Source organism: Perognathus longimembris, chromosome 28 (assembly GCF_023159225.1).
Source record: "Perognathus longimembris pacificus isolate PPM17 chromosome 28, ASM2315922v1, whole genome shotgun sequence".
Classification (NCBI taxonomy): Eukaryota; Metazoa; Chordata; class Mammalia; order Rodentia; family Heteromyidae; genus Perognathus; species Perognathus longimembris.
The window spans coordinates 56,207,495-56,226,919 of record NC_063188.1 but is presented as its reverse complement, the minus strand read 5'-3'; the positions used below and the strand labels follow the sequence as shown (position 1 = coordinate 56,226,919).

Here is a 19,425-nt window from a genome sequence, read left to right as displayed (position 1 = left end):
GGAAAGATAGGACCTGTGGGAAACAGAAAACGCAATAGAAAAGGGGAGATTTATAGCAATCAATACTTACATCAAATTGCTTCTCATATCACAATGAGGTAGGAAGATGAGAATGAAAAATTAGAAGAAAAAAAGATCAAATCAGAAAGAAATGAAATGGAAACCAAGAACAAGACACAAAAGAATGATAAAACACAGACCTTGTTCTTTAAAAAGATAAACAAGATAGAAAAACTTTTAGCTAGACTAAGGAAAAGACAAGAGAAGACTCAACTAAAAGAAAGTATTGATGAAGAGGCAGACATTACAACCGACACCACAGAAACAAAAACGAGCATTAGAGATTATTTTGAATACCTATATACCAATATATTTGATAACCTAGACAAAATGGACAAATTCCTAGAAACTTGTACCTGACCAATATTTTTCCCTTGGTACTGGAAATAGAATCCATACTTTACCAAGACTGAATCAGGAGCAGGGCACCAGTGGCTCACACCTGTAATCCTAGCTCCTCAACAGATACAGAAGTTTGCAATTCCAAGCCCGGGCAAAAACTCTGTGAGACTCTATCCCTAAAATAATCAGCAAAATGCAGGCTGGAGTTGTGAGTTGTGACTCAAAAGACAGAATACCAGCCTAGCAAGTGAACGGAGTGAGTATGAGGTCCTGGGTTCAAACCTCAGTACCATCAGAAAAAGAAAAAAGAAAAGAAGATTGAATCATGAGTAGAAAACCTGAACCAGTAATAACAAGCTGCTAGAATGAATAAATAATAAAAACAATATCTGAACAAAGGGAAACCCAGGATTTCCTTTGAATATTATCAAACATTTAAGAATGAATACCAATTTCTTTAAAGTTATTATAAAAAATAAAATGGAAAGGAATTCTTTCAAACATATTGTTTGAGGATAGCCCTATTTGATATCAAAACTAGGTAAGGCTTGAGCAATGATAGAGAACTCGAGGCCAATATCCTTCGTGAACCTACATGCAAAAATCCTCTACAAAACACTAGCAAACTACTGGGGGTTGGTAGTTCATGCCTATAATCCTAGCTACTCAGGACACTGAGATCTGAGGATCACGACACGAAGGCAGACTGTGCAAGGTAAGTCTGTTAGTTTCTTATCTCCAATTATCCAGTGAAAGCCAGAAATGGAGGTATGGGTCAAGGATAGACCACCAGCCTTGAGCAAGAAAAGCCAGGGAAGAACTTGAGGCCTTGAGTTCAAAGCCCACAATTAAAAAAAATAAAAATAAAAAACTTGAACAAATGAGGCCCAGAAGGAATGTACCTCAACAGTGAAGAACAAATGTATAATGAGGCAACAAGTAACATGCTAACTAGGGAAAATTAAACGTATCTCTGTAAGAGCTAGCATAATACAAGAATGCTATTTTCATCACTTTTATTCAATATAGCACTAAAGTTCTGGACAAAGCAATCAGGTAAGAGAAGGAAAGAGAGGACATTCTAATTGGGAAAGACCTTGTCAAATTGTCAGTTTGGAGATAACTTGAACTTTTACATGGAATTTCCTAGGATGCCATCAATGACTATTACAACTAATAAATGGATTTAACAAAGTTGTAGAAAAGAAAATAGACATACAAAAATCAATAGTAGCCGGGTGCTGGTAGCTCATGCTAACTCTGGAGGCTGAGATCTGAGGATCGCAGTTCAAACTCAGCCTGGGCAGGAAAGTCCATGAGACTCTTATCTCCAATTAAACACCAGAAAACCAGAAGTGGTGCTGTGTCTCAAAGTGGTACAGCACTAGCTTTGGGCTGAAGAGCTCAGGGACAGCACCCAGGCCCAGAGTTCAAGCCTCATGACCGACCAAAAAAAAAAAAAATCAATAGGATTGCTGCCATGCCAATAACCAATTATTTGAAATAGAAATCCAGAAAGGTATTCATAGCTCCAAAATTACCTAGAAATAAATTTAACTGTAGGTGAGACATTTCTGTAATGAAAGTTATAAAACCTTGCTTAAAGAAATTGAAGAGGACACAAGAAACTAGAAAGATAGTCTATGTTCATGAATTGGAAGAATCAATATTGTTTAAATGTCCACACAGCTTGAAGTGATCTACAGATGAAATGCAAACTCCATCAAAATACCAGTAGCACTCTTCATAGAACAAGGAAACACCTCAAAAAAGCCTTTGCATATCCAAAGACATTTTGAGCAAAAAACAATGAATCAAGGAGACATTATACTACCTGACTTCAAACCGTACTAATCACAACAGCAGCATGTTGGCATAAATACAAACATATAGACTAACAAAACAGGTTAGTCTACTACAAAAAACTTATATCTATAGCCAACTGATTTTTGACAAATGTGATAACTGCATGTGTTAGAGAAGGGACTGTCTTTTCAGTAAATGGTAGTAAAAAGACAACCAGTCACAAAAATCAACTCAAGGCCAGGTGCTGGTGGCTCACTCCTGTAATCCCAGCTGCTCAGAAGGCTGAGATCTGAGGATCAAGGTTCAAAGCCAGCCTGGGAAAGGAAGTCTCTGAGAATCGTATCTCCAATTAGCTGCCAAAAAGCTGTAGGGCTGTGTGGCTCAAGTGGTACAGCATTAATTAGCCTTGAGCAAAAATGTTCAGAGACAGTGCCCAGGCCCTGAGTTCAAACCCCAGGGCTGGTTGAAAACAAGTGAATATACTTAATTGCAGTGCTAAAGCAAACATTTAATGGCAGTGTAGGGCAGCCTAGGGTACAGCTGGTGTTCACTGTGGGCATCACAGGGTTGGGCATAGAGTGAAGGAAAGATCACAAACTTGACTTGGAATGAATGCTTGGGTAAACTTGAATAGCTGTGGAAAGGAAGTAAAAAAACACTGGAAGCAAGGAAGAAAATGAACAGAGAAATTGTTCAAGAATACCAAATGAGGGCTGGGAATGTGGCTTAGCGGTAGAGTGCTTGCCTAGCATGCACAAAGTCCTGGGTTTGATTCCTTAGCACCACATAAACAGAAAAGGCTGGAAGTGGTGCTGTGGCTCAAGTGGTAGAGTACTAGGCTTGAGCAAAAAGAAGCCAGGGACAACAGTGCACAGGCCCTGAGTTCAAGCCCCAGGACTGGCAAAAACAAAACAAAACAAAAAAAAGAATACCAAATCAATGACATCACAGATTGCTTAAGACCATCATTATGAGAACCAGTCTTATGGAGGATAGTCTCCATCCTTTACCTCTTTAAAAAAGGAGAAGAGGAGGAGGATGAAGAAGATGAAGGTCCTATTTTGTAATCCAGGCAGTCATTGAGCTTGAAATTCTCCTACCTCATCCTCTTTCATTCAGTGATTACTGGTTTGCACAGCAGTGGCTGATTTTTTTGTTTTGCTTTTTTTGTTTTTGCCCTTGTGATGCTGGGGATTGTACCCATGACTTTATGCATGTTAAATAAGCAACTGGGCTACATCTATAGCTGTCACTTTAAAAAACATGCATTTTAGTTTGGTTACTGGTTAGTTATTTGCATTAGTTGTTACCGTTTAAGTCTATGGACTGAAAGATAATAATGTACATCTTAATTTTCTTTTGCTGACAAACTTGCTTTTTACTGTTCTTTCTTTATTAAATTTTAATAAATTTGTTCTTTTACTGCTAGTATTGAGGTTGAACTCAGGGCCTTAAGCTAGTTCAGCTTGTGCTATATCTTTTGAGCCATACCTTCAACCCTGCTTTTGGCTTGATTATTCTGGAGACAAGAGTTGAGCAGATTTTTCTGCCTCAGATGGCCTGTAACTCCTATCTTCTGAATTTCAGCCTCCTGAGTAGCTAGGAATATAGATATGTGTGACCAGTATCCAGCTAATTTTGGTGTTTAAAGTAGAAAAAAATTAGCCAGGTGCTGGTGGCTCATGCCTATAATTCTAGCTACTCAGGAGGCTGAGATCCAGAGGACTATAGTCCAAAGCCAGCTAAAGCAGAACAGACTGATGGTCTATAGAGGTGTGGCTTAAGTGGCAGAGGGCCAGCCATGCACAAGAAAGCCCATCAAGAGTATGAGGTCTTGAATTCAAGTCCCAGAATGCACACGCACATGTGCACACACCCCCCTCCTCCCCCAGGATAAAAGTAAAGGAAACAAAGTGAAAAAAAATTTAGTTTTGTTGAAAGGTGGCATGTCTTCAATGGACATTACACAGCATTATGGGAAAAATGAGTCAAGCATACACAATTTAGTACTGAATTCAGTGCATCCTGAGCATGTACACTTTTTCCTCAATGGAGGTCTCCTTGAAACCACATATCCAGGATAACAAGGGACTGCTGTATTCTGCAGTACTATTCACAGTGCTGAAGAAATAGAAACAGCTCACTGAACAATTTGTGGGTGGAGATGGGAGGGAAGGACTGAGAGTGAGGGAAAGGAAGACACTGCATAAAAGGAAATGTTCTTATTACCTGACTCATGCATTTGTAATCCTTCTGTATATTTCCTTTATAATAACAATAAAATAAATGATAATAAAAAGACACCAAAAACTTCAGATATTAAATAGGCATATTGAGGTAGAAAAAGAAAATAAATAGAAGCAACCTGTGTGTTCATAAATTGATTAATGGATAGGGAAAATGTAGTACATACTTAGGACAGGATACTACTTTCAGCTACAAAAAGAAATCTTAGCCAGGTACCAGTGGTTAACACCTGTAATCCTAGCTACTCAGGAGGCTGAGATCTGAGGACTGTGGTTTAAAACCAGCCCAGGAAAGGAAGTGAAATTATCTCCAATGAATTACCAAAAAACCAGAAGTGGAGCTGTGGCTCAAGTGGTAGAGTGCTAGCCTTGAGCAAAAAGAAGCTCGGGAACAGCACTCAGGCCTTGAGTTGAAGACCCAGGACTGGTACACAAAAGTCTTGTCAATTATGACTGAAATAATCCAGGCACAGAAAGACATGTATCTCACACACATGGTCTCACTCATATGTGGGATCTATAAATGCTAATCTCTTAGAAATTAAGGGTCAGAATGGTTTTTAGAACATGAAAGGCATTCTGGTAGATGGAGCTTAGATTTTGTAATTCACAATCCTCTAGCCTCTGCCTCCTGAGTGCCAGATTTACAGCTGTGCATGTCTTTACTCAGATTTGTCCTTTTGTTCTTCAGTGCTGAGGATCAAACCCAAGGCTCTTGTACATGCTAATATTGAGGTATACCCCCGACCCTCCTGGAACATTTTGAATGGCTTAAACTTTATAGGGAGTACATGACACATTATTTTAAATTCACACTGTTTCTCAAAACGTTTAAGTTAGTGTGTGTTTTAGTTCTGGTTGGTCATAAAAAGAAGAGATCACTTTCAGAAAAGGTTATTAAGGGAAAGATGTATGCAAGAGCTAGGGTTTGAAAGACAAGGCAGGTGATAGTACAGTATGGATTGATGTGCAAGGCACACTGAGGGTGTGGAAGATTCACTTATGTGGAAGTAGGATTTTATAGAATTTTGCCCAATGATAATTGTAGAGAGTGCTTGTTAAATATAGCAATTAGCAAATTGTGGATTAGCAATTTTGATTCAGTAGGTCTGAATGCTGGTGTAGGAATCACTGTTTTTGATAAGCGATTTCAAGTGATTGCTAAGTTCAGAGAAATTTGAATACTGAATTTGTATGGGAGCCATGACAGCACAAGTTGGGATGGGAAGTTCAGTGGGGCTTTAAATGCCACATGAAGGAATTCAGATTGTTGTCACCATGTATGAGTAATATTTATGATGTGGAAGTCCCCTCCCTTTTAGATTCTCCTCTAACCTCTCCACTGGAAATGCTGCAAGCACCTTGGATGTGGAGTGCATAGGATACTAGGTGTTGTCCTATTTACATAGGAGGAAGTGTCAGCTCTACCTGAACTCTGCAAAAATATGTAGTTGCAGGAATGAGGCTTTTTACTTCATATCGCAGACAAGTACCAGTGTAAATCAATTGCATTGAATCTTCCGTTTGTCCCCACTCTAGTTTGTAATCAGTGATTTCAGCACCATTGCATTCAGGAATCTGAAAGATGCAACAAACAGAGAAATTCAATTCTTTCTCTAAGTGCTTACTATATTAAGATACTGTGGAGAGACACAAAAGGATCCTTTCATTATGAAATCTTATAATTGATCAACTGATGTGTGATAGGGACACATGTAAACACAGACATGACACTATAATTAGCATTAAAGGCTAAGTAAAATTAAGGGGTATTTGTTATTTGCCCACATATTAGATAACCCCTTATTTTTTTTGCCAGTACCAAGGTTTAGACTTAGGTGCTAGTGTTGGGAAAAACATCTCAGGGACAGAGCCTAGGCCCTCAGTTCAAGGACCAGCACAAAAATGTATTAAAATTACTTTTAAATGGGTACTTTTAGGAAAGCAACCAAACAAGTCCATGTTGTTTAATATTACTATAGATTATTGTGATCAAACCGAGCCTTGATATGCTCTGGCCTTTATATACAGAAGCAACTAGCTCTGTCATCCCTTTATTAGTAGCTCAGAATTGTGTTGTGACAATGTTTTTGCGTGAGTCTGGATAAAAAGGGAAGAAAAATTCTAGTATACTAGGTGGATAAATAGTTGTGTGTGCTAGTCTTGGGCACTATCCCTGAGCTTCTTTTGCTCAAGGCTAGCACTGTACCACTTTTGTCACAGCTGCACCTCCATTTATTTTTTGGTGGATAGTTGGAGATAACAGTCTTGTAGGCTTTCCTGCCCAGGCTGGCTTTGAACCATGATCCTCAGATCTCAGCCTCGAGTAGCTACGATTACTAGCATGAGCCACTGGTGCCAGGCCCAGTTCTCATTTTTTTAGCTTGGTTAGTTTGAATGAGAAAATAGTCACATGGGTGTAAAAAGTTTGCTTTTTTAGGGTTAGTACCTTATAGTCATAATCCACATTGCGGTTACATGCAAAGAAACAGCAGAGATTTCCTAATAAAAGCTCTTTAAATAATACTAAATTCTGGGCTGAGTATGTTGCTCTGTGATAGTGCACTCAGCATATCTCAAGGTTTGTAGATTTAACTTCATAATCTATTATTTATCTTCATTATCTATTGGCAATCAATTCAGTCTCCCAAATATATTATTTTCCTCACATACAGGATGTAGAGAGATTATTGTAGTAGCCTTCACAATACTATTGGTATCAGGTTCTAAATATGTTCTAGAAACTATGGTCCAAGATTTGTGGGACCCTAATTCTACTCGCTGACCCCCTGAGAATTCCTAGTCCTTCTTAAAACTTACTACACCATTAATGTGCTCCTTTTTTTCTCAGAGGAGTTACACTATCGGACTCCGGGGGTTATACCATCCTTTAGTCCAGTTGTTTATGTATACATGTCTACACCCCTGTCTGTTTGTTCATGTTCATGTGCTCTTGTGTCTGCAAAAGTAATGAAAGTAAACTGATAACATACGGTCCAGCTAACAATAACACAGGTTGGACCTTTGCAGGTCAGCACAGGTGTACTACACTGTGAAGGAGGACGCAGCACTGGTGCACTTTCACATGGTACAGGATGGGGTCTGAGCTGCAAGAAAACAAACCAACAAACAAAAATAAGCAAACACGGAAATAATTTTGTTGAAGGGCTTCCCCTACCCCGACAAGAAGTGCAGTTGAAGCACATGCTCATCCAAAGTGAAATAAAGTATACCTGGGCCAAGAAAACAGTATAACTCCCCTCCCTCCATTGGTTGCTTTTACCTAGAAACTTATATTTTTGGGGAATTAATTTACTCACTCTGTCTGTATGTTCAGGGCCACCATCTTGGTTACTTCCTGTGTTTCTAGCAAGCACAAGTGCCTCAGAATTGCTAGTAGCAGGAGGATTACCTATAAAATGGACAAAATCAACTTATTTTTGCAAACTTTTTTCTTTTATTGGTGCTAGAGATGAAACACTGGGTCTTGCACATATTAAGCATACCCTCTGCCACTGAGTTCCACTTTGGCTCTTACAAGTAGTTTGAAGGGTATTCTTTTAAGACAATATGAAATGACTTAACTCTATCTTCAAATGCTTAAAGTCTGGCTGGGGCATGGATCAAGTGGTAGAGCAACTGACTAGCAAGCATGAAGCTCTGAGTTTGAACTCCTAAAACAAACAAAACAAACTCCCAAAACAAAAGTCCAAACCAAAAAAAAAAATCTTAAAATGCTTAACAATGTAGCAGAAGACTCAAAACATATTACACCATTTGGCTTCTTAGTTTCATGTACAGATATTAAAAAATTGGGGCTTGGGCTAGAGTGCTTGTTTAGCATGCATGAATCCCTGGGTTCGATTCCTCAGTACCATATACACAGAAAAAGCCAGAAGTGGAGCTGTGAATCAAGTGGTAGAGTGCTAGCCTTGAGCAAAAAGAAGCCAGGGACAGTGCTCAGGCCCTAAGTTCAAGCCCCAGGACTGGCAAAAAAAAATGGGGCTTGCACTTACTAAGAATTAATTTGATAATCTAAATTTGACTTTGTACCAAAAGAAAACCATTTGTTCCTGTTGTGCCAGTACTCAGGTTTGAACACAGGGCTTTTGAGCTTTTTTTTTTTGCGCTTAAGGCACAGCTCCTCCACTTTTGGCTTTTTGGTGGTTAATTGGAGTTTGGACTTTTCTGTCGAGGCTGACTTTGAACTGACACCCTCAGATCTCACAGCTTCCTGAGTACTAGGATTACAGGTATGAGCTATCAGTGCCTAGCTTGCTTCAATACTTTAAAAATGTTTTGAAATTAACATATATTAGCTGCACAATGGCTATTTTACTGTACATTTACTGTACATTTCCATGCATAATAATATTTACTATATAAAAATAATCACAAGTTATAGAGCAGAAAGTTTAGATAAGACTGAAATAATGCAAAGTAACCTTACCACATCGAGAACTTGTTTCTTTGGACTTGTTTTTATGATTTGAAGATTGCGTACGGTTAGAGGGAGCAAGCGCAGGTGTTTGAATAGTCAATTCATCTGAAGGCTAAGAAAAATACGAAAGACCTTATGATTATACTATATTCAAAGTTAGTTCTGTAAAATATTTAGCAATGTAATACAATTCAGTTCAATCCTCAATTTAAATCCCTTTTCTTTTCTCTTTCCTCACCTGGCTATGTCCTACAGGTGAAGTGCAAAATACTCTTAGTTTATATATTTTATCAGGTTGCAGATGATCATACAAAAATTCCCGGATGGAACCATTGTAGATTATATTCCAAACATTTTCTGAAGGAAAAAGAACCAAGTTATCCAACTTATTTATAGGTTGCTTACAGATCTGTTGTGTTCCCTTGATAGGTCACATATCTACTAAGAAATATGCACTTTGGAAATTAGCTGTGATACAAATCGCTAGTTATAATAGTTAAATACTTATAGAATTCTCAGTATAAATAACCACGAAATCACTAGACATCAGTAAATAATGATTTGTTACCAAAAAACCCCCAGAACAAAAAAAAACAAAAAACTCCTTGAGAAATCTGAGTGGGTTTTGTTAACAGGAATATATTAATACCAATTTCTAGGTTTTTCTAATTACATTATGCTCATATATTTATCTTAGGAGAAATTGAATAAAACCCTCACATGGAATCTTTATATATTATTTTTACAACTTCCAGGTGAGTCTAAAATTATGTTTAAGTGAATTTAAAAAAAACCACAATGTTTAGGAGGGCACTGGTGGCTCATGCCTGTATTCCTAGCTACTCAAGAGTCTGAGACTTAAGAGGACTGCAGTTGAAAGTCAGCCCAGGCAGAAAAGTCTGAGACTTCATCTCCAATTTACCAGTAAAGAGCTAGGCTTGGAGGTATAGCTTAAGTGGTAGAGTGGCAGCCATGAACATGTAATCTGAGCAAGAGTGAAAGGGTCAAGTCAATATACTGGCAAAGGCAATAAGCAAGCAAAAAAAAATCATGATGTCTTACCATGTACATTATCATTAACTTCTAAAGTGTAACTTAAAATGTGTGCTCCACCATTATCTTTAGGCGATTCTGAAGGAAAAATAAAATTAAAATGAGTCTTTAATTTCACTGGAATCTTCTCTTAAGTTACAAATTCTCACAGAGAAAAATATAAATAATATATTAACATATTACTATGTAGATATTAAGATCATTAAATTTAATGCAGATCACATGCTTTGGATATTGGACATGAGGCATTTAAAAATTTGAAAGTTACTTGAAAGAGACTGAAATACTAAAAAATACTAGATGTAGGTGTCATAAAGTGTTTCTCTACATCAGAGGCAAAAATTTGCATAAATATAATTTGCTAAGTTGACATTTATCATTGGTGTGGCTTGTTAATTATAGTCTCTCTATTATATGTTATTTTACCTGCAATAAAGTTTCCCCACATAAAGTTCATTAAGAGGTTTGCATGTAAATTACTGAGATAGTAGCAACAGAAAATTCAACAAAGAACTAGAAAAAATAATATGGTTTACAACTACATTCATTTTTATGACAGGGTATTTCATATAGAAATGGTTAAGAGAATTTTTTGGGTGTTAGTACTAGACTTGATCAAGGCTCTCATGCTTTAGCTTGGCTTTTTTTTTCTAGTCCTGGGGCTTGATCTGAGGGCCTGAGCGCTATCCCTGAGCCTCTTTGTGCTCAACCAGTGCTCTACCACTTCAGCCACAGCGTCACTTCTGGCTTTTTCTGAGTAGTTTATTAAAAAAAAGTCTCACGGACTTTCTTGCCCAGGCTGGCTTCAGATCTCAGCCTCCTGAGTAGCTAGGATTACAGGTGTGAGCTACAAGCACCCCCGTGTAGGTTGGCTTTTTTTACTCAAGGCTAGCACTCTCTCACTTGAACCAAACCTCTACTTTCTATTAAGAGAACATTTCTATTTTGTGTGTATGTGTGCTAGTCCTAGGGCTTGAACTCAGGGCCTGGGTGATGTTCCTGAGATTTTCAGCTCAAGGCTAATGCTCTACAATTTGAGCCACAGCTCCACTTCTAGCTTTTTGCTGATTAACTGGAGATAACAGTTACATGAGCTTTCCTTCCCAGGCTGGTTTCAAACCTCGATCTTCATATCTCAGCGTCCTGAGTAGGAAGGGTTACAGGTATAAGCCACTGACACCTGGCTAAGAGAATATTCCCTAAAGTTTAGGGCAACCACAGAAAGATTTCTTGTCAGTAGTTAGTATTAATATGGAGGCAGTAAAACATTTAAATAACAGGATATCACTTACGCCATCCAATTTTCACTTTGTGTGCGTGAATCTTTCCTTTTACAAATGGCTGTGTTGGAGCTCCAGGCTTGTCCGGGCAGGTGGTATATTTTACTTCAGTACTGGGATTACTTCTTCCTTCCATATTGTAGGAAAAAATCTGTTTGAATGAAACAAGGTACTTCACTGACTATGGGAACTGAATACTACACAAATGTGTAGTTTGCAAATATAAAGCAAGTTCTTTGAGTGAGAAACTCTGAGAACTAAATGCAAAATAAGTCTTAATTTCAAAGGAAAACATTTTTCTCCAGAAGAGTATAATTTTATATTAAAACATGACCCAAATTTATAAATTATAGCTACATACCCTAAACTTGTATGTAGTACTCCTCTGTAGATTTGTTATAGTACATGAGAAGTCTTCGCCGTTGTATGTAGGTTTAAAACCTAATCCCTGGAAATGACAAACAATGGATTCAGAATCAGTCAGGCCTGGATTCAAGTTCTAGCTTCAAGTTATTTTCCATCTGGGTGGTCCTGAACAAGTGGCCTAGTCTTTCTGAACTGTAATATCTCCATGTTAAGAAATGGAGATAATTTCGACTTCGAATGGACCCTTTACCTCGGGAGTTAATAAGATAATACATGTGAACGTTCTTAGCATATTAATTACAACACAGAACCCTTCTCAAAGTTTTATATCTATCTGTATCTATATATTTCCTTTTTTTGGTTGGTTGTGGGACTTGAAATCAAGATCTGGGAGCTGTACCTGAGCCCTTTTGCTCAAGGCTAGTGTTCTACCACTTTGAGCCACAGTACCACACTTCTGGTTTTCTGGTGGTTAAGTGAAGATAAGAGACTCACAGACTTTCCTGTCTAGGCTTTGAACTGTGATCCTGAGATCTCAGTCTCCTTGATAGCTAGGATTACAGGAGTGAGTCACCAGTGCCATCTCTGTCTCTGTCTCTGTCCCTTTCTCTCTCTCCTATCTACCTAGTGTCTCCATAGATATATATGTAGTAATTCACAACTACTTTTTAAAAATTGGCTTGCCTTTTTAGTATAAAGTTGAACATTGAATGGGGTGAAATAGTTACCCACTCCCATTAGGAATCCATGACCAGGAAAGAACATAGCTTGGTGGAATTATGTTAAAGAGCTAAAGATTTTTATACTAACACATTTCTCTAAGTCTCTGTGCTGTAAGTCTGGCTACCATTGCCTTTAGATAATTTTCAGGACTAGAGTGCTTACACAGGCTTTCGAAACTGATCTGCATTGATTCCATCCTCCCCATTGACAATCTAGAGACTCAGGAATCCTTCAATTCTGGATTCAATTGATTAAGTAGAACGTATAAGTCATCAAATTTATATTTTTCCAAGTGAGAAATGTATGTGAAATGTACATAATAATGAGGTTGAAGATTACAATATGTGAATGGAAACTTACAGTTCCTGGTTCCTCCATTTCCAACACATAAGTGAGATGGCTTTGTGAGTTTATACTGGCTGGTGCACACCATTCCAGTGACAAACTAAAGATATCAGCTTCTTTTAGCTTAGGAGGCAAAGGTGTTGGAGGTATAGCCCCAGATGTGTAAAAGGCTGCGATTTCACTGAAATCACTGCAAAATTAGATTGGGATGAATAAATTAGTTATAGGTTCTTATAGAAGTACAGACTTTAAAATGCTGCAAATAATTCAATATACCTCAGGCCAAAGTTATTTCTGGCAGCTAATCTGAACGAGTATTTGGTAGAAGCAGTCAGTTTTAGGAACTTTTGTTGTTTCATGGTCCCTGTATAACAACTTTTGAAATTTTCGCCTTTCCCCTTAGAAACACATACAAAAAGACTATTAGAAAGCGCAATGATTAACAAGACAAATTCATCATAACATTAATCATTCATAATCAAGTGCTTTTAAAAATAAAATGGTATACCTCATCCCATTCTAGAAGAAAGCTGTTAATTTTGGAACCATTTTCATTGGAGCCCTAAAAATATCAGAGAGATATAATTATAATGGCCTGTTTTTACATGCATATACATATATGCTATGTATATTATGTACATGTGCATATAAGTAATACATTTAAGGCAATATTAATTATAGATATACAATCAGTATGCTGATATAAAATATGCTGATACTTTCTTTTAAAAGGAATCAAAATTTGAAGTTAAAATACCCTCTATAAGACATGTCTAGATTTTATGTTGTATTTTATAGGTTATATACAATAAAGAAAATAACACTTAGGTCAGAGAGACAGATTTTACTAGTATGATTATAAGTAACTAAATTTAGGTTGTAGAAAGTGCTAATTAAGCTTTAACTAATTATTACAATTATTGTTGATTTTTTTCAAGTTATTTGACACCTGATCTAGATAGGAAGAACAGAAAGATCGTTACATCAGACAGGCATAATTCCATATTTGTAATTCACAACCCAGCAGGAAGTGTTTTACAACTCTATTGGGGTGCTTCTGTCAATCAAATCCTTACTTTCCACTGCAAATTCAGAGTGCTTTTTGATCGATTAATGAGCTTAGGTGCATGTGGACGGTCCGGCTCACAGCCTGGTGTTGTGAAATTAACCACTTCAGACACGATTTTATAATTTGAGCCTCTTCTAGCCGCAACTCTAAAAACATAAGGACAATTATTGTAAGCTTTCAAAGATTGGAATCACAAGTGTGTATTTTTGGATAGACTTCCTAAGAACTAATGATAAACTATGAGTTAACAGAGCAAAGTTGGGTCCTTGCAGGTGGCTCCCAAAGCTTCTTTTCTAAATGAAAGGACGTGAACTACTGCCAGATTTGAAGGAGGTTGTTTTGAAGCTTGAAAGAAAGACTAAGTTGCTTGCAAATAACTAGGCTGATTGTAGGAAGTAGTGAATTGGTAAAGGCTAGAAAATGTTGATTCACTATGAGTTAGGTGTTGGTTGTGTAGGATGGAGTTCTTACCTTAAAAAATAGGTCATGGACGGTTGTAGATTATGTAGGGTAAATGAAAGTTGGTCACCACTGTGAAGAAAACTTTTGTTTACAATGGATATCATGCATATTTGAAAGCTAAGCAAGCAGTCTCTAACTTATATATTCAGCTGACAAAGAAACATGATTTTCCTCAAAACTGGATCACTTCAACTCACTTTATATGTGTGCAAACTGGTTATAGTAAACTAGGCACCAATGGCTCATGCCTATAATTCTGGCTATTTAGGAGGCTGAGATCTGAGAATAACAGTTTGGAGCTGGCCCAGAGAGGAAAGAAGTTTATGAGACTCTTACCTAAACACAGACACACATGCACGCACGCATGCACACATGCACGCACACACACACACACACACACACACACACACACACACACACAGAATGAGACGTGGAGCTGTGGCTCAAGTGGTAGAGTACCAGTCTTGAGCAAAAAACGAAACAAAACAGAACCAAAAACCTCAGGCACAGTGCCTAAGCCCTGTGTTCAAGCCACAGGACTGGCTAAAAAAGTAATAATAATTTCTTTTCTAACAGGAACTCTGTAGAATGAGCTAGTTGATATTGAAAATATGCAGTTCTAACAATTTTATAATCCAATAAGTTTTGTGGGCTGACTTGGTAACCTAATACTATTTAGAAAATGATTTCTCCAAATGTATTCAAAGCTTAGAAAAAATGAGAATTCAACCTATTAAGTATAATTTGGGGATCTATATATTCAGATAGCATAACTGAAGTGTGGGAAAGCAGAAATGATTAAAAAGACTTACGTGTAAGTATTTTTAAATTTGCCATTTTTTCCTGTAGTAGACATTGCCAGTTCAAATGTTACTGGAGGTTTTATATCATCACTTTCATCATAGCCACACAGACTCCATGTAATTATAGCAGACCTGTTTTGAACATCGGAAACCTAAAATAGTAAAATATGAGAAGCATACTTAAAACTATAACATGTGATTGATTTATAATACAGTCTTTAGTCTTTTTTTTTTTGTCAGTTGTGGGGCTTGAACTTTGGGCCTAGGTACTGTCCCTTCAGCTTAAGGGTAGTGCTCTACCACTTGAGCCACAGCACCACTTCTGGTTTTCTGGTGGTTAATTGGAGCTAAGAGTCTCACCGACTTTCCTACCTGGGCTGGCTTTGCCATGATCCTCAGATCTCAGCCCCCTGAGTAGCTAGGATTACAGGAGTGAGCCATTGGTGCCCCACTCCATTAGTCTTTTTTGATGATAAATAGATTATTCTCCTCTTATTAGGTTCTTACATATTGTGATGAATCTCAGTGAGCCATGAATCCTGTCTGTAACAATGCCTCACTGGCTCTTTATTTATTGGATTGTTAAAAGAGACTATGAACTTTTAACCAGTTAAAAGTTGCAAATTGAAATGGTTCTAGGGAAGCATCCCACTAAATTTGCAGGTTTGAGACAGACAAAAATAAACGAAAAAGAATTCTCCTTCATTTTAGTTACTTACAATGGGCTTCTCAATGTTGAAACGACATGATTTTTCAGGTTGCTTAGTGCATTCTAAAAGTAAGCAAACATCATAAACACAGCATTACATTGGCAAAAACAAAAGAAAGGAGTGTTATATTTATTATCTCACTACAACTATATCCTCACCTGGACAAGTACTCACACTAAACTATTTACAAGAGACAAGCAGTCCAAAGTGTGTTAAAAAAATTCTAGCAAAAGAGAAATAACAAACCCTTGCCCTAAATAAAATCATATAAATTGGTTAGCATTATATTTTTGCAAAATATTATATATTTCCCTGTCAAGAAATGCAATTTTGCATTGGAGGCATGCAATTTTGTACAAGGATAATTACATTTTTAACTTTTTGTGGTGCTGGGAATTGAATCCCTGGCCTTATGCACACTAGGCAAGAATTCTATCATTGAGTTATACCTCCAACTCTCTTCAAGGTTTTAAAAAGCAAGTTAATGGTGCCATTTCATACTATTCAGTTGTGATTGCTATAGCACAGATGAACTTGGGAAGATATTGCACACAAAATAGTGATCTTATCTTTTTTTTTTTGTCAGTCCCAGGCCTTGGCCTCAGGGCCTGAGCACTGTCCCTGGCTCCATTTTGCTCAAGGCGAGCACTCTGCCACTTGAGCCACAGCGCCACTTCTGGCCATTTTCTATATTATGTGGTGCTGGGGAATCGAACCCAGGGCTTCATGTATATGAGGCAAGCACTCTTGCCACTAGGCCATATTCCCAGCCCATGATCTTATTTATCTGTGGACTCTAATATAGCTGAATACTCAGAAGTAAAAAAGGAGTGATGGAGAAGAGGTACAGTGGGAAGGGAGAGAATAGGGAGTTATTGACTGAATAATTTCATGTCATATTCATATATCAAAACACCACATTGTACCCTATAAATGTTTACAATTATTTCTCAGCTGGTACTCTACCACTTGAGCCATGTTTCCAGTCTGCAATTCTTTTTCCACAAAAAACAATAATAGTCTGGCTTTAATCGTGTGCATATCATCCCAGATGAGTGGGAGAATAAAATCAGGAGACTTCAGTCCCAGGCCAGCCATGGAAAGAAAAGAAAAAAAAAGTTAACTATGCCCTATCTCAGCAGAAAGAAAGTTGAGTGGAGTGTAAATAAGACTGAAGTCCAGGCCAGCATAGGCAGGAAATAAAAGCTTGTGTGAAAAATACCCAGCACAGAGCTGGAAGTGTGCTCAAGTGGTAGAGCATCAGTCAAATAAGCAAAAAATAAAAACAATGAAATGCTAGTGCCTTGCTCAAGCAGTAATGCACCTGCCTGGCAAGTGAGAAGCTCTAAGCTCGAATCATTACCACCAAATAATAATAATATGACTAACTTTAAAATAAATGAATAATTTACAGGTAGAGGCACAAACAGACAAAGAAATGAAAGTAGAAAATAACATTTAAATATTTAAAAGGCACTGATATTCCTAAAGATTTCTACACTCAGCAACGAAACAAAACTCCTATATTTACCTTTTAGTGATGCACTAGATGATTGGCTCTGATTTTTTTTTCCAGTTGATTTTTGTTTGTTTTCTCCATTTCTTGGTCGCTGATTCTTTCCATAATTAGTTCCAGCTCTAGCAGCTCCAGATGTAGTGGGAGCAGTGGACTTGGTGCTGGAGGTGTTAGGAGCACTGGGCTCAGCACTGGATGCACCAGAAGTACTGGTTTCAGCACTAGATGTGCTGGGAGCACTGGGCTCAGTAATTGGAGTGCTGGGAGCCCTAGGATCAGCACTGGATTCAGCATTGGATGTGCTAGGTACACTGGATTCAACACTGGATGTGCTAGGAGTACTAGACTCAGCACTGGATGTGCTAGGTACACTGGATTCAGAACAGGGTGTGCTAGGAGCACTAGGCTCAGTGCTAGGTATGATGGGAGCACTGGATGTGAGGAGATCAGTAGACTCGGTACTGATTGTGCTTAGAGAAGTAGGCTCAACACTGAATACGAGGGGAGCACAAAGCTCAGTGCTGAATGTGCTGGGAGCACTGGGCTCAGCACTGGTTGTGCTGGGAGCACTAGGCTCAACACTGGATGTAAGGGGAGCACTAGGCTCAGCACTGGTTGTGCTGGGAGTACTAAGCTCAACACTGGATGTAAGGGGAGCACTAGGCTCAGCACTGGTTGTGCTGGGAGTACTAAGCTCAACACTGGATGTAAGGGGAGCACTAGGCTCAGCACTGGAAGTACTAGGCTCAACACTGGATGTAAGGGGAGCACTCGGCTCACTGCTAGGAGCATCTGTCTCAGCACTGGTTGTGCTGAGATCACTCAGTACAAGAGAAACACTGGGCTCAGTAGAAGGAGCACTGAATTTGAGGAGATCAGTAGACTCCGCACTGGTTGCACTGAGAGTACTGGGCTCAGCACTGGATGGGCTTGAAGCACTGGGTTCAATGTCGGCTGTGCTAGAAGCAGTAGGCTCATCATTGATTACGTTGGGAGCACTGGATTCATCACAGGTAGTGCTGGGAGCACTGGTAGTAGTGAGGGAATTCTCAATGATACTAGGTACATTTTCGGAGATGGAAACATTGGCAGCACTGGCAGAGGTGGAAGAGCCTGAAGGATTCTCAACTACAGATGAGCTTACAAGTCTATCAGAGGTGGTAGTTGTGGAAGCACAATCAGTGCTGTCAGTGGTGTTGGAACAAAAAGTAGTGTCAGTGGTGACCATGTCATGGGCACCATCAGCAGAAGTGCTGGGGGTTTCATCAGGAACATCAGTGTTGGTAGGATTGACAACAGTGTAGGTGCATGAGGTACTGTTGTCACTGCAAGTGCTCAACGTATCATCCACAGTGTAAGAGCTCCAAGCATCATCTACAGTGTAGACGTGGGGAGCACTCTCTACAGTGTAATTAGCAGTAGTGCTAGTAGCTTTGTTTTTGCGTCCTCCTGGGCGGTCTTTCATTTTCTTCTTATATTCACCTGTCTTAACAGGTCTTTCATCAAATTCATTATAATTTGCTCTTCCATAACAGTAGCTTTCTAAAAGAATTATGTTTAATAATTATAATAATTACATATTTCAAGTTTTTTAACTTAACCAACCAAAGAACACTTAAAGCCAGGCTTTACTTTTCAGTTTTCTTTCTTTCTTTTTCATTTGGGGGTGGTGAGGCGGTGTTGGTCATGGGGCTTAATTAAACTCAGCATCTAGGCTCTGTCCCTGAGCTTTATTGCTCAAGGCTAGCAGTCTACTACTTTGAGCCACAGCACCACTTTGGTTTTCTGGTGGTTAATTGGAGATAAGAGTCTCATGGCCTTTTCTGCCATGGCTGGCTTCACACCATGATCCTCAGATCTCAGCCTCCCAAGTAGCTAGGACTACAGGGGTGAGCCTGGTTTCAAAGTTTTCTTATTTGGCTTTAATAGGGTATTAGGAAAATACATATGTGTCTCCCTGTGTGTTGATAATGTATTGAAATGTACAGAAAGATAAAAATAAGCAAATTATACATGTTTTCACAGGCAGTAATGCCACTTCCAGATTTTAAGGTTTTAAGATGGTTGTAATGTTGACCCTCTAATGTTTTTAATATTCTTAGACTATGGTCTTAATGACCAAGATTTTTTTTATGCTGGTGCTGGGACTTGAACTGAGGGCCTGGGTGCTGTCTTTGAGCGTTTTTGCTCAAGGCTAGTGTTT

The 19,425-nt window shown here is 38.4% G+C and overlaps 1 protein-coding gene across 1 annotated transcript in view; it reads right to left on the bottom strand.

Annotated features, from left to right (window-relative positions):
- The window catches only part of LOC125343054 (fibronectin type III domain containing protein 3C1-like), a 46,212-nt gene that overhangs the window by 6,189 nt on the left and 20,598 nt on the right, over positions 1–19,425 (bottom strand). Inside the window, exons 6-21 of the mRNA XM_048335362.1 lie at positions 17,238–18,764; positions 15,716–15,768; positions 15,006–15,148; positions 14,203–14,262; positions 13,739–13,877; positions 13,171–13,224; positions 12,939–13,060; positions 12,678–12,852; positions 11,590–11,676; positions 11,241–11,379; positions 9,965–10,026; positions 9,134–9,280; positions 8,905–9,007; positions 7,775–7,866; positions 7,448–7,561; positions 5,883–6,032 (exon numbers count right to left, since the gene is read on the bottom strand). Of these exons, the coding sequence (XP_048191319.1) occupies positions 5,883–6,032; positions 7,448–7,561; positions 7,775–7,866; positions 8,905–9,007; positions 9,134–9,280; positions 9,965–10,026; positions 11,241–11,379; positions 11,590–11,676; positions 12,678–12,852; positions 12,939–13,060; positions 13,171–13,224; positions 13,739–13,877; positions 14,203–14,262; positions 15,006–15,148; positions 15,716–15,768; positions 17,238–18,764 (3,167 nt within the window). The remainder of the gene's footprint in view (positions 1–5,882; positions 6,033–7,447; positions 7,562–7,774; positions 7,867–8,904; positions 9,008–9,133; positions 9,281–9,964; positions 10,027–11,240; positions 11,380–11,589; positions 11,677–12,677; positions 12,853–12,938; positions 13,061–13,170; positions 13,225–13,738; positions 13,878–14,202; positions 14,263–15,005; positions 15,149–15,715; positions 15,769–17,237; positions 18,765–19,425) is intronic.